The 13,142-nt window shown below is 43.0% G+C and overlaps 1 protein-coding gene across 1 annotated transcript in view; it reads left to right on the top strand.

Moving 5' to 3' along the window:
• Nucleotides 1-3,087: 3,087 nt before the first annotated feature.
• The window catches only part of TMEM132C (transmembrane protein 132C), a 123,178-nt gene continuing 113,123 nt past the window's right edge, over nucleotides 3,088-13,142 (top strand). Inside the window, exons 1-2 of the mRNA XM_026037718.1 lie at nucleotides 3,088-3,105; nucleotides 7,169-8,057. Of these exons, the coding sequence (XP_025893503.1) occupies nucleotides 7,297-8,057 (761 nt within the window). The 5' untranslated portion in view covers nucleotides 3,088-3,105; nucleotides 7,169-7,296. The remainder of the gene's footprint in view (nucleotides 3,106-7,168; nucleotides 8,058-13,142) is intronic.

The following is a 13,142-nucleotide window of genomic DNA, read 5'->3' as shown; positions in this document are numbered from 1 at the left end:
TTTCGTTCTGTGTTTCCAAATTAGCCTCTCAAGACTCTCCTTCCTGTTTATGAAAAGGTTATATACATCAYGAAGCTTAGGCACTTGTGCCGGTAGGGTCAGCTTTTTGAGGAAAATGCAGCAACCAGACACATGTYGGGTAGTGCATTACACTGCATAGGGTTAATCCTAGTGCCTCATAGATACCTACCGAAACAAGGAGTTCGGAAATTGTGCTTGTAATTAGTGACATTGCTGTAGACAGGCTGCATATCTTTCCAAACATCTTAATCATCAGTTTGAGTCTTGTTAAGTTGTGGCCTCTGTGACTTCCTCCCCGGCAATGAGCCCCACCAGCTAATCACACCCGCTATGCAACGYGTGCTCTTATCCACTTTGAATTCCCAACGTTTTGTTGCAGTGAATTTGCCCTTGTTTTTGTGCTTTAAAGAAACTCCGTGTTCCTGCAGGTGTACCTTTTTCTCATTCATTAATTTAGRTATTTTGTTGTGTTCCCGAACAGTCTGAAGGGATGATGCTCTGTCTCTGCTAGAGAGGAATGGGAGAGATGTTCCTACTTACACTAAATCCATGAACGTCTGTTGGGATTTACAAGAAATTTTGGCAGCAATAAGATATAGGACATTATTTCACTTCAAGATATGTCTGTTTACTGTAACGTTGCTTCAGTTATTGTTTAACAAAGTACTGATTGTGATAAGTCGATCTGCTTGTCCCAACTAAAATACGAAATTTGTTCAAAATGACTGGTAATATTTTCCCCTGTGAGTCTTTGTCTGATGCAGCATAACTGAACTCTGTGTGATCTGGGCTAAATAAGGCTCAGTCTATGTCTGGGCCTAAAACTTACTGTCTAGTTGCTACCAAGGGTATCCCTGTGTGTGAACAGGGAATATGCCATTCCAGAGCAGCCATGGAAATACTGCTGTTTTATTCTTATCATTGGACTGCAGGTCTCAGTTTAACGAAATCTGGATTCTAAAAAGAGCTGAGAAAATAATTTTGTTAGCAATCGCTTGACCAAATTGCCTTCCTGGGCTCGCAGAGTCCATGAGAAAACACTGTAGTTCCTTCGGATACATTTGCTATTTGGATTTCTTTGACAGAGTTGCTTTTCCAGATTAGTTTTAACTTCACGATTTGGTCTCAAGCATTCACTACAGGCATTTGACACTTGACAYGGCCTACGAGCAATTAGTCAAAGAGTCCTTCTGTTCTCTGCCTCCATGAGAAAGTACGTCCGACGGGTGAGCATGAGAAAGAAGACATCGCTTCTGCAATTATTCTCTCRCACAACTTTTCTAATTGATTTTTTTCTTAAATGATTGTAAATCCATCTGATTTTAAGCCAGAAGGGAATATTAGGTTCTCTTTTTCCCCGTGCTGAAACAATAAATTGTGGTTAACAAAAAATGTGCCTTTTGGAAAGGAATCCWTCTCAATGTGAAGAAATGGAGAACCCATTGCTCCCTTTGGTAGTTTGTTCCACTGGTTAATCAACCTCACAGCTAAGCGTCTTCCATATTTTTAATTTGAGTTTGTGTGGTCTTAAGTTCCAGCCAACCTTTCTAATAATAGTAGAAGTCAATTTTCTATATGTTAAGAGAAGGGAATGCAGAAAGGCTGAAAGTACAGCTCAGGTCATTCTGTGGTCTAACTGAATATGCACTGTTATTTGTTTTTGCAGTATTAGCTGAGTTCTGCTTATAAGAATACTTGCTGCAAGGTTTCGCATACTCTAAAATCACTAGATGTGGTGCCAATGTAGAAAATTAATGGAAAATGAGCAAGAAAACGTGACTGTTGATATTTTGTGGCAAGGGAAACATCTATACTGGTTGAAATGCACTTCTCCCACTTGTATTCTTTCCCTGCCTTCTTTGTATTCCCTGTGCTGGGTGACTTGTTTTGCCATGAAGCAGTGGGACAGGACTGGAATAGTGGAAACTGGAATATTGAAAGATTTGGGGGCCTTTTTGAGAGGAAGGCTCCTGTAATGTACTTAGCACATGGKCAGCACATCTGGGGTAGGGGTAGCGTGGGAATGGGAGCCCTCCTGCAGCACCCAAAGGGACAGGAAGGTGCCAGTAAGACTGGTTTGCTGCTATGGGAAGTGACTCAGCCTGGAATGGGGGCAGAAAAGTTTGTGTGCCACGGAAYGCAGCTCCAGCTACATTTGGGAGGGAAGGGACAAGGCAGTTGGTAAAAAGGAGATTTTGCTTTAAAAGTTACAGAATTCTTGGAAGTTTCTGCTGTGCTGATATCTAGGGAACTAGGAGAACACAGAGGGATGGAAGCTTGTCTCCTGTTTTTGGCATATTTTGGATGCTGGAAGATGTAACTGTACATGTGCCCCTGTGAGGGCCATGCAAGGTGCATGGGAAGCTCCCTGCGTTGCCCCTGCTTTGCATGGGCAGATGTCTCCTCGTCCTCCCCGGCTTTCTCTGGCCAGGAGCCTTCTGGCCGGAGGGTAGGCAGATGGTTTCCTTGAAGGCTCAGTGGCTCCTCGAACAGCAGTCAGTGAACATAGGTGGCCGTTGGCCAGTAATCTCCCACCCACGGTCGAAACTCTTAATTCCCAGTCCAAAAGAAAGTTCATTCAAAGCAACCTCATAAAAGGATAAAGGCTTAAAAAATAYGAGGCCTTTATGATTGTTCCAGTGAATCTAGCACTCAAGGCTCCAGCTCAGTTAAATTCCCCCAAAGAAAATTCCTGTCACATAGGAATCCAAGAAAGAATAATAGAGATCAGAGTTCACCACTTCATATCCAGCTCCAGAAATGAACTTGCTACGTTACAGGAATTTGAGCCGGACTGTCACACTGGAGCCAGTGATGTGCTTAACAGATGCCGTCTTAGGTTCAGATGAAGTGCTGCAAAAGCGTGTGGTGCCAGAGGAAGGATTACAAAGTCACTAGGCTCTTAAAAGGAGCAGTAATTACTTGTAAGCCCCAGCTTTTGTTCTTGGMTAATAGTAACTTTGTTTTCTGCCTCTGTCTTTTGCAGTCTGTGCTCCCTCTCCGGGCAAGTTGGGCTCCTGCTTGATAATTCGGAAGGGCAAAGCACTTGCTGCCTGTCTGCGAGTCCAGCTGGTTGTCATGAGGGTCAGTTTGCAATAAAGAAATGGTGTTTCAGCATTTCCTTTCCTACTCTCATCTGTATTCTAGATTTGTGTCTTAGCTTTGAAAAGCCCTTGTGAAATGTGAGTTCTACTGACGTGAACCCAGCTGCAAGGTTGACAAGCTCTGTCTGAGGAACCGGGCTCTGAGAAGCACCCGGGGTCTCCTTGGGATTTTTTACACCCTTTAGCAAACTGTTTTCACCTCCTTGGTGGGCACAAGTGTTGTTAGTATAAATATATTCATAGCACCACAGGAACACAGTTCCCTTTTCCTGGTATGGTTGTGCCCATATCAGAGGCTGAACTGGCAGTGAAATCTTGTCCCTCCAGGTGACACTGTTATAGGGACACAACACTAAGATTTCTGCCTTGCTTTAACATAAAACTCTAGAAATGTGTTTCAGTGATTGATGAGGAAAGTTTAAAAGTGAGAAGCCCATGCCAGAACACCTGGACACCACAGACAGGCAGATTTTCTTTTTCCTTCTTTAGTAGGTGATCATTTTATTTTTCAGCTAGACGAAGAAACCTTATGTTTAATGCTTATTTAATATATTAAGTTATGGTATAGAATGCAGGAAGGCCTCAATATCTTGTTAAATAGATTCTTCAATAAATTAAAGAWCTTGGTAGCAGAGCTGATTAGCAAGCATACTAACAAGTTCTCTGGAGACACTGGTAATTAATTATACCAGGACATGGAGGTTATTGGGTAGAGATGAGTATAAAACAGATCCCTTGAATGATGGCCTGTAAAAATGCATCTGCATGTGATTGTTTTTCTAAAATAGTGGCCATTTTTAACTATTTATTTAATTTTTAAGGCCATTTACTCATAAAACTGGCAGTTAAAAATGGCCACTATTCTCTCAAGTATAGCCATCAGTATAGAATTACAGCTTTGCATTATGTAAGGTACAAGAACAGGCAGAAATCTTTAGACCACTGTTTTTTTGTTTTTTTTTTTTGTTATTGTTCTTTTTGCTTTCAGTACAGCTAAATAGATTCTGCAGTTTGCATTTGGTTTATTTAAGTAGAAGTTGCATGGCTATTTTTCTTAATATTGGGCCAAGTCCTCTGTGTGATTGATTTGGAATAAATGTGGTGCCTGCAAAAATGAGAGTAGAGTCTGTCTGAGGCCAATGTGTTTGTAGCCAAAGTCCTGAGAGTTGGAGAAAAACAGCTGTTAGGTTTTTGGTSTAGCTCCTGATCAGCAACCCTTTGAAATCTTAGCAGTTTCTGCAGCCTCACCTATTCCCACTCCTTGCCTTTCTGTTGAGGGCAGTGGTGTCTCCTTAATCCCTTAGTTGCTAAGATGTTGCTTCCAGAGCATCCCTAATCATGGAGATGCTTCAGCAAGGTGTAGATCTGTGCTCAAATTAATTAATCTCACGTGCAAGGAAGTGCTGTTGCGCTTTCTTAAATTAGAGCCTGTTGTCCAGMAGAGCTCTTGTCCTCTTGCCAACAAAAGGCTGCCTAAGAAGTCCTGATGCTTTCTCCAGTTAAATTGGGTCTGGGCTGATTGCTAGGACTGGTAGGAAATGAGCCGTTTCTTAATGAATGGTCGTATCTGTCATGTAGATGACTGTGCCCTTTACAAAGGGAGTGAGGATGTTGACCAAATCTCAGCAGACTCATCCATTGCAGGTGAATGAATGTAGAGAGAAAGTGAGACCAAATTGTTGCCGTCTCAAACACGACTAGGTGGTGGTTGTGCTCCTGGAGCAGGTAGGCTCTGCAGCTTCCTTGGAAGGCCCATCATGGTTCAGCGTGTCTTCTTTGCGCCTTTTATTCCAGCATTACATCGCTTCGGGATGCAAGCTGAAAAAAATGAAACTTTGATTCAGCTAAGGGAAAATCTGTGCAGTAGGTGTCATCTGTAGGTTCCTTTCCAGCAGAGCTAAAATGTATGCCAAGATCTGGAGACCTACGGAGTTGTACCAGTACATTAAACTGATGTTTTAAACATGACTCTGCTTGACAGAAAGGCTCTCGTGCTGGTACTTCATGACATGTAGGAATTTTCATTGACAGGCCTATTGCCTTTCTCTTTTTTCTTTTTGCTTTCTAATCTTCAGTTTGCTTGCTTTTTATCTAGTAATGGCAGTTCACACATTTATGRGGAAAACTAAATCTGATGCTGGTGCATAAATTAAATATGAGTGAACTTCATAAAATTTATGGCTGCCGTTCTTTGTGAGCTCTGATTTTCTCTACCTTTGTTTCTCTCCTATTTCTCGGCCTAACACCTGCCTTCCAGGCTCCTTGCTCTTGCAGGGCTGAGAGATGCCAACACAACCACAACGCGCTCGCGCTACAGAGCCGTGGTCGAGCTGTCTGCCTGCCAGCAGCAGCAATTGTAGTGACAGATACTGATTATTTATTACTTGCAAACATTTAATTAAATTTGCCTGCATAATTAACGTGCTAGCAGCCAGACGTGCTAGCAAGACAGTGAATCTATTATTTGGAAAAACCCTCGAGCAGCAGATCTTTGTGAGGAGGTTGGAAGCAGAGTGTTTTTGTAGGGCTCTTTGGTGGTCGATGTTGCTGAGTGCTCCAGCAGAATCCGCACTTTATATGTTGTCCTTGCCATTGCTCTGTTATTTAAAGAGGTACAGCTATACAGAACCCTGAATTTTTTAGCTGCAAAAGGCAGCCTAGCATTAGGTGCATCATCATTCACCTACCTCTGCACCTATGATTTATCTCGTCAGGACAGGTTAGTAAGAGTCATGGTATGATGCAGTCTACGCATTGCCCTTCTAGACTGTCCGAGGCTTTTGCCTGCCCAAACAGATAATAAATTTCCCCTTTCAACATCTTGTTTGTCTGCATTATATCTGTTATTAATMTTTATAACAAGCTAACTGCATTTTAGTCCAAAGGAAATTGATATTCAGCTGAAACTTAAACCCAGCCACTATATTGCATGTGTGTTTTAGGTAAGCACCTGTGTTATGTAARCACCTTCCAGCCTGTGTGATGTGTATCCATGTTCAAAAAACTTAACGAGCTGASTTACTGTCACTATTGAGCTATAAAAAGGTGCAGACCATAGATAGTGTCAGGGATGGGCAGATTCGTATTGGAGGAAGCAACTTTGGTCTTTGGCAAGTGAGCAGAAAGGAACTTGGATGAGCAGCCACCCACGGGTTGGTGCTCAACAGACCTCACCAATGCCTTACACGTGCTCTAACTGCATGGAAAGGCAGGAGGGAAGTTTTGAAATAGGTGRAAATCTAATAGTGGGGTGATATGGCCAGGAAAAGGATGGGGAAGTGAACTGGTGGCTTTAAGGCCTCGTTATGTATCATGGCATTGCTTGGGAGGGGCTTTCTTTGGAGCTGCTGATTTGGCCGATGCCTAGCAGAGAAATCGGTGTGTGCCAACTTGCACGTGTGTCTGAAGTGTCGTTAGGGAGGAGGGATGTGGAATGAAGTGTGCAGTTCAGCTAGGCTCTATAAAACATCGAAACAACTGTTAATTCTGAGATGTGCTCTGACTTCTCCTTTAGGGAAACAAAACCAACCAACCAACCACACAAGAAGGTTATCCCAAACTTATGTGGGGCAAGATTGTTACGTTCAGCTGAAGAGTGCATGACATCCCGGGCTTTCAGTCTGGCAAGGATGTTATATATAGCGCTGGGCAAAAGACTCAAGTCCCCTGCTTTGGTTGTTGATTTGTTGGGGGAAATGATGGGTGTAACGAGCATGGCTGAGTGGATGTGCAACTCTAAATAAYGAGTAGCTGCTTGGGCCACAAAGACCCCTTTCTGTGTACAAGCTATGGGTCTGTATGTGCCCTTATGACAGATGCCTTCCTAGATATATGCAAGGTGGCACCAATATCTGYGTAAAGCTTTCATTCCTAGTACATTACACAGAAGAATTTTAGTTGCAGTTAAGCATTTACATGGTAAATATTTTTGCATTAAATTGTACTAGTCCCTAACTTATTGAGTAATGTTAAAGTTGCGGTAAATGTTCTTTTGAACACAGAAGCAGTTCTCGTCTAACCCACATAACCTTTTCTTTTATTAGTGACAGAGAGTCGAGGGGTCTTGGACCATATTCAGAGATTTTCTTCACTACCAACATACCTACCTGTGAGCTATCGGATCTTCAGTGCTGAGACATCCTTCTTTCTCAAAGAAGCCAACCAGGACTTCATGCGAAATTCCAGTTTACAGTCCAGGGTGGAATCGTTCTTCCCATTTAAAGCCAAGAGACCACCTATATTAAATGCCAGTTATGGACCTTTTTCTGTTGAACAAGTTGTGCCCCAGGAGCTAATGTCCATGTCCAACTTCTTTGGGCCTACCAACAAGTTTACTTATAACTGGAAACTGAAGGCCTACATAATGAGTGACAAGATCTACCCGAGCAAGCCCAAAGTGCAGATCCTCTTCTACATCGTGGGCAGGGACTGGGATGACTACAGCACCACGGAGCGGCTGCCCTGCCTGCGGGTCTTCGCCTTCCGAGAGACGCGGGAGGTCCGGGGCAGCTGCAGGCTCAAAGGAGACCTGGGCTTGTGCGTGGCCGAGCTGGAGCTGCTGCCCGCCTGGTTTAGCCCCCCCACGGTTGTTGCTGGACGGAAGAAGCTAGCGGATCAGTCGGAAGGGAGCCCTGTGGAGCTGTACTACACCATCCAGCCGGGAGATGAGAAGGGGGAATGCACCACTGAGGATTTAAGGAAGGGCAATGCTATCCGGCCAGGAAAAGATGGCATGGATGAAACCATGTCTCACTTGCAAAGAATTGGATCCATCAGCCTCTATCGAGGTCAGGAGACTTCTCAGCTTGTGGAACTGCGACTGGATAGTAATATTGTTGTGTGGTTGCCCTCCAAGCCTGTCAAGCAAGGAGAGGTTGTGAATGTTTATGTGACAATTGCCAACAACTCTACAGTGGATCAGTTCATACTCAGGTATGATGGGTTCTTTTTGATCTCTTCCTAATGTAGCACACGTATGCTGTGGGCAGGTGATGGATCTTGGAGTTCTTCCATGCGTAAAGATGATCCTAGGTATTGAAATCCATTTTTCCCCATTCTTGGATACTGTGAAAAGGGCTGAAAGGCTCCGTCACTAGGAGTCTTTTAAAATATTCAACCATTTAACACATGCTGACATTCTACAGCAACATACAAAACACAGCAATCCACTGCCTTAGTGGGGCCATTTGTATGGGGCAACAGACAGTAAAGCTCTTTGCTTTACAGACCTTTTAAAATCATCTTTTTAATGCAGAGGCCCAGAGTTTAAACATAGCAAAACTTCAATTACCTGCTTTTCTCTTAAGTGCTCTGGCAGCGCTTTGCCTCTCGCGCGCGGAGCCTTTTCGTTATGAGAACCCGTTGCGGGGAGGGAGGGATAACTATCTGCTTGTGTTTAAGTTGCATTTTTCTTCTTGGCAACACATGCCCATGAAAATAAGGCCTAATGTGTTTGATATTGCCATTGATTGTAAGGGACTGTTAGAGGTAAGTGCTGTTATTTTGGGAGGGAGCATCAAAAGGGAACCTGGGAACAAGGACTGCCTTGCTGGGTCAGCTCAGTTTCCTTTCATTTTCTACTTCAGCAGTTTCCCTACCAATCAGATGAAAATCCTTTGAGGATGACAAAGCCTGGAAAACTTGTTAATCACTGAGATATTTGATGTATCGTTTTTTTTTTTCCTCCGTTACCAGGCTTTAAATTCAAGGAAAATTTCCACGGTGATAAGCAACAATTGCTCTTTAAAGCCCCAGGGAACCAGAGTTTCCCAAGAGATTCTGCACATGAAAGTATTTATTTCTAAGACTCATATGAATTAGATTAATACACAGTTGACAACTACCGAGGAGAATAGCCTTTAGAACAGGAAGTGTCGCTCGGCAGATAAAAGGCTTTTATTTTAAAAAAGGGGGATTTTAGTCATCCCAGAATCATTCTGATGTTTGCAGCTTTGGTTAAGTTGGTGAGATAATCTGCCAGACACCTGTTTACTGAGTGAAACCTCCGATAAAGAAGAGTCTTTTCTGACTGTGTTGCTTATCTTTTATTGAAAATCCTTTCTCGGAAAACAGCAGCGACTGAATACTTTTCCGCATAACAGGCGTAGCTGTGGTGAAAGAAAATATCTGAAGGCAATGAGCTGGGGTGCTTGTTGGGTGGATGGGAGAGGGGATCGCCCTTTGAAGATGTGTGTGTCACCATCTTTTATCTTCCTACAAAGTGAGCTGGAGACAAACCAGTTTGTAGAAATTGAATGTATGTGTTTGCKCAGAAATGAACCTGACCACGTGGGCGAGGAGATCACGGCGGGGTGGGACAGCAGGAGCTGCCTGTGTGACCTGCTGCTATGGACGAGCTGGATTGGCTTTGGTTTTGAGAACAGGTGATCCTGAAGTGAATAATCTGACAAGTTGATTTTTTGACTCTTTCATGTTATTGTAGATGCTGAGCTTAGGCGATGTTCCCATACTGAGGTGTCCTTTTGCCAAAAAAAAAAAAAAAGAAAAAAAAAGAAGCAACAGACAAAAATTACTTTTTTGACGTGAGGACAAGAGACTAAGAGGCCAAGGTTCAAGAGCAGAAGGCTTTTGCCTGCTTGCAGCTGAGGTGGGAAGGTGGTGGTTGCCTCAAGACACTGTAGCACAGACCGGCCTTCTGAGAGTGAGCGCGGTTCAGTGCGTGGCTGTCGTCTTCTCTGCCACCAAGGAGGAGGGAAGCGGCGGGAGAAACTCCAAAGCAATCATCAGTTTAGAAGACTTTGTCTTGCAAGCATCTTAGGCCCTACCAAAGGTGCTGATGTGTGCAGTTCTTACTCAGGCATCAGGCAGATGCTTTGGTGTGGTGAGGTGCAGGACCGAAAGTGACCGTGAGAGCAGCTAAGGTGGCTCTGTCCCTACGGGCATTTAACCATGGCCCATTCTGCCACCTGCTGATGTTTCTTCTGTGTTTTTTTTTTATATATTGCTTTTTTTGCTGAATGAGAGCTGAGGAAAGACTGGCAAAGTCAGTGTCACTCAACTCCCTGTTTTGCAATAGAAATCTGTTGTCTTCAATGAAACCTTCGTGGTGTAAATGAGGGTGGAGTTTGACCCAGGAATCTATGAAGTGCCTATACAGAAGAAGTAAATAACTAAAAAGCAAAAACAGCAGCCAGAAAGTGGCAGTGCATATGCTGTGCCTGCCTGGGGGCTGCTTTAACCTTCTCCGTGGCCATTTGCCTGGTTATGTAGAGGGCTGTATGCTCTAATATTCATGAGTTCCTGGCAGAGCAGCCCCTACATCCTGTGACATGCGTTCACATTTAATCATCCTAAAGAAAAACACCCCACACATTATCCTCGGGCGTAGTGGGTTTGTTTATTTTCTGCTGCTTGTATATTATTCATTGAAATATTGCAACATACAGTGCTGAAGCAAACAGCATGTGATCAGTGCTTGGAGGGGGAAGGAATAATAGCCACAAATCTTCTCTGGCAAAAGTAGACTGGTCTAAATGACCTCATATCCACAAATCATTGGAAATGAAACTGTGTTCTTAAATTGTATCTTAATTCAGAATCCCATTACTATATCCATAAATTTATCAGCCCAAGAACACCAGTAAAGTCAAAGGGAATGACTTAATAGGGCAGGAAGTAGGGCGAGTTCTACATGGAAGAGCATTAACGCAGCGGGAGAAACATCTGAATATACAGGGAGCATCAAGGGCTCTTGTGAAGTAGTCCAAGCAATTCTGGTAGGTTGTAGGATATGTTCATGGCCCCATCCTTGGCTTACTCATTTGATCTGATCTTTGCTAAGTCTTTACAGTTGTTTTTTCTACATAAAGTAGAAAATTTGATCGTATTCCATAAAATAGGGAGGGCCTCCAGGGCCCTTAAAGGAGGGATTGGTGACAGCTCAGTCAAGAAAATTCGTTTTACCTCTAGCAGCTGAGTAAATGAAGCATCATTATTATTTCTCATTAGACAGTAAGATCCAACAAGAAACATCACAATATTTAAATTGTAGGTCGCTTATGTTTTCTGTGCTCATCCCTGAGCTGTTGCAAATTAACACTTCTGGCTTTAGCAGAACTGCAGTGGCTGATTGCCATTTCACCCGTTTTTGTAAATACAGCTTGTAAATTAAACTCCTGGGAGTTTAACTTTTTGACAGTAACACATAGCTGTGCGTGCCCGCTGTGGCTGAGCTATTTGTAGGTGGCTGGGTGGCTGGCCACTCAGTTCCTATTTGCAGAATGAGGAGCTGAACGCATTAGGCAGCTCTGAAAGGGCTGGCCTGCGTGCATAGCTGGCTTTGTTCTGCAGCTCGGCTTTTCCACCGCCTGCATTATTAAAGGATCCTTCTGTGTGTTTTTCATGGCGTGATGTACCACATTTGATCTGGCAGAGCGCTGGGGAGCGCAGGGCCAAAGCAAAAGATGGGGGAGTGCTGCGTGTTTCATGTTGCTCTGCTGGGCAGCAGCTAATCTYTCATTTACTGTAGAAGGTGCCGAACCATGAGATAACCCGCTTTATGGCAGGTATTGAGCAGGATAAGTAGAGGGAAAGGGGATGAAGTGATCATCTGTCCTGCTTAGGGGAAAGGAAGTTAAAACACTGATACTTTTTGCCCACTTGGGATTATTAATTACAGATTTTGCAGTATAGCTTTCGTTGCTCCTGAAGGGCTTGAGTTTGCAAGTGGTCTGAGTTACCTTTGCCCAGCTGGCAAATTAACCCAAGACAACAGATCATTAGAAGTGATAATAAATCTACAGGTTGGAAGGCAGATAAAGGATAAATGCAGTGAGCAAAGCTACTAAAACAATCAGCTGAGGCAGCTTTCTGTGTCAGTCCTGATGAGTATTGACAGCAGTGCTGTGTTAGGTGGTACGAAGAACAGCTGCAAACCTAGAGGAAGATTCAAAGACACTTGTTCTGGAGAAAATGATCATGGAAAGGGTGTTTTCCCATGATCCGGCACTAAATTTGCCTGCTTTGCATGAAACACCTATTGGAGCCTCTCTAGGGTGCAAAGTGCTCAGAGCAGTGGCCCATGCTGAGCCCTGCCCTGAGCTGCTGCTGCTGCTCTTGCATGCTAAAGAAACAAAAATAATGGTTGCAAGCAATTATTGCTTAATTTTAGTTACTGACAGCTTAATCTTGCAATATTTTGAAACAATCCTTAGGCTGAGATTTGTATATGCTAATTGTTTATAACTTTTATTGCTAAAATATGCTAGCATCATTGTCTGCAAATGAAGAGGACGTTGCAATAACTAACTGAAACTGAACTTTAATCACAATATTTTAGACCAAAACCAGAGCTGAGTTCACTCTACACTTTTTTTAACATGCGATTTGGGACAGATTGTCCCAGGAACTTGTTTATCACGGGAAATGCGATGTTGATTTCCAACTGTGAAATCTTTGGAGAATGTGGGCTTTTTTTAACTGCTTCATATTTTAAATCTAATACAGCTCATGGTGAGCTGAAGAAGGGCAGGATGACTTTGTGGGACACTCATTTGGGTGTACATGTGTCTTCAGATGTGAATCTCAACAAAACGCTTTTCATTTCAGTACTAAAATATTTGAAAGTGATTTCACTATTGTTAGGAGACATCTAAGCACAAAATCAGTTCATTCCACATCTGAAGAGAAAGGAATCTGAAGCCATAAGAGTTGCTCCTGTTGTCTCATTATTTCCTGTTCCATTTTCTATTGAAAAGATCTGATCTTCAAAACCCAGATCCACAGTTTTGGGTATTGGACAAACATAAAAAGTAACATGCACAGTCTCTGAATGTTAGATTTCCTTTTACCCTACCTTATACCTTCTCTGTAGACATGACTTAGGTGTTGTGAGGCCTAGGTAAGTCTACTGGCTACTTATTTTACTGCACAAAAACAAGTGCATCTTGGGCAGCCTGGGTAGAAGACTCTCATTTGTTTTTATTTAAGATACAATCTCTCCATTCGTGATTCCATCTTGAATAAAAAAAAGTAAGAGTGTGTTTTTTGCAAGAGTGT

Source organism: Nothoprocta perdicaria, unplaced genomic scaffold (assembly GCF_003342845.1).
Source record: "Nothoprocta perdicaria isolate Ctin4 unplaced genomic scaffold, notPer1 scaffold_2, whole genome shotgun sequence".
In the NCBI taxonomy this organism is placed as follows: domain Eukaryota; kingdom Metazoa; phylum Chordata; class Aves; order Tinamiformes; family Tinamidae; genus Nothoprocta; species Nothoprocta perdicaria.
Note: the sequence above shows the minus strand (reverse complement) of the source record. Positions and strands in the feature narration are given on the sequence as shown.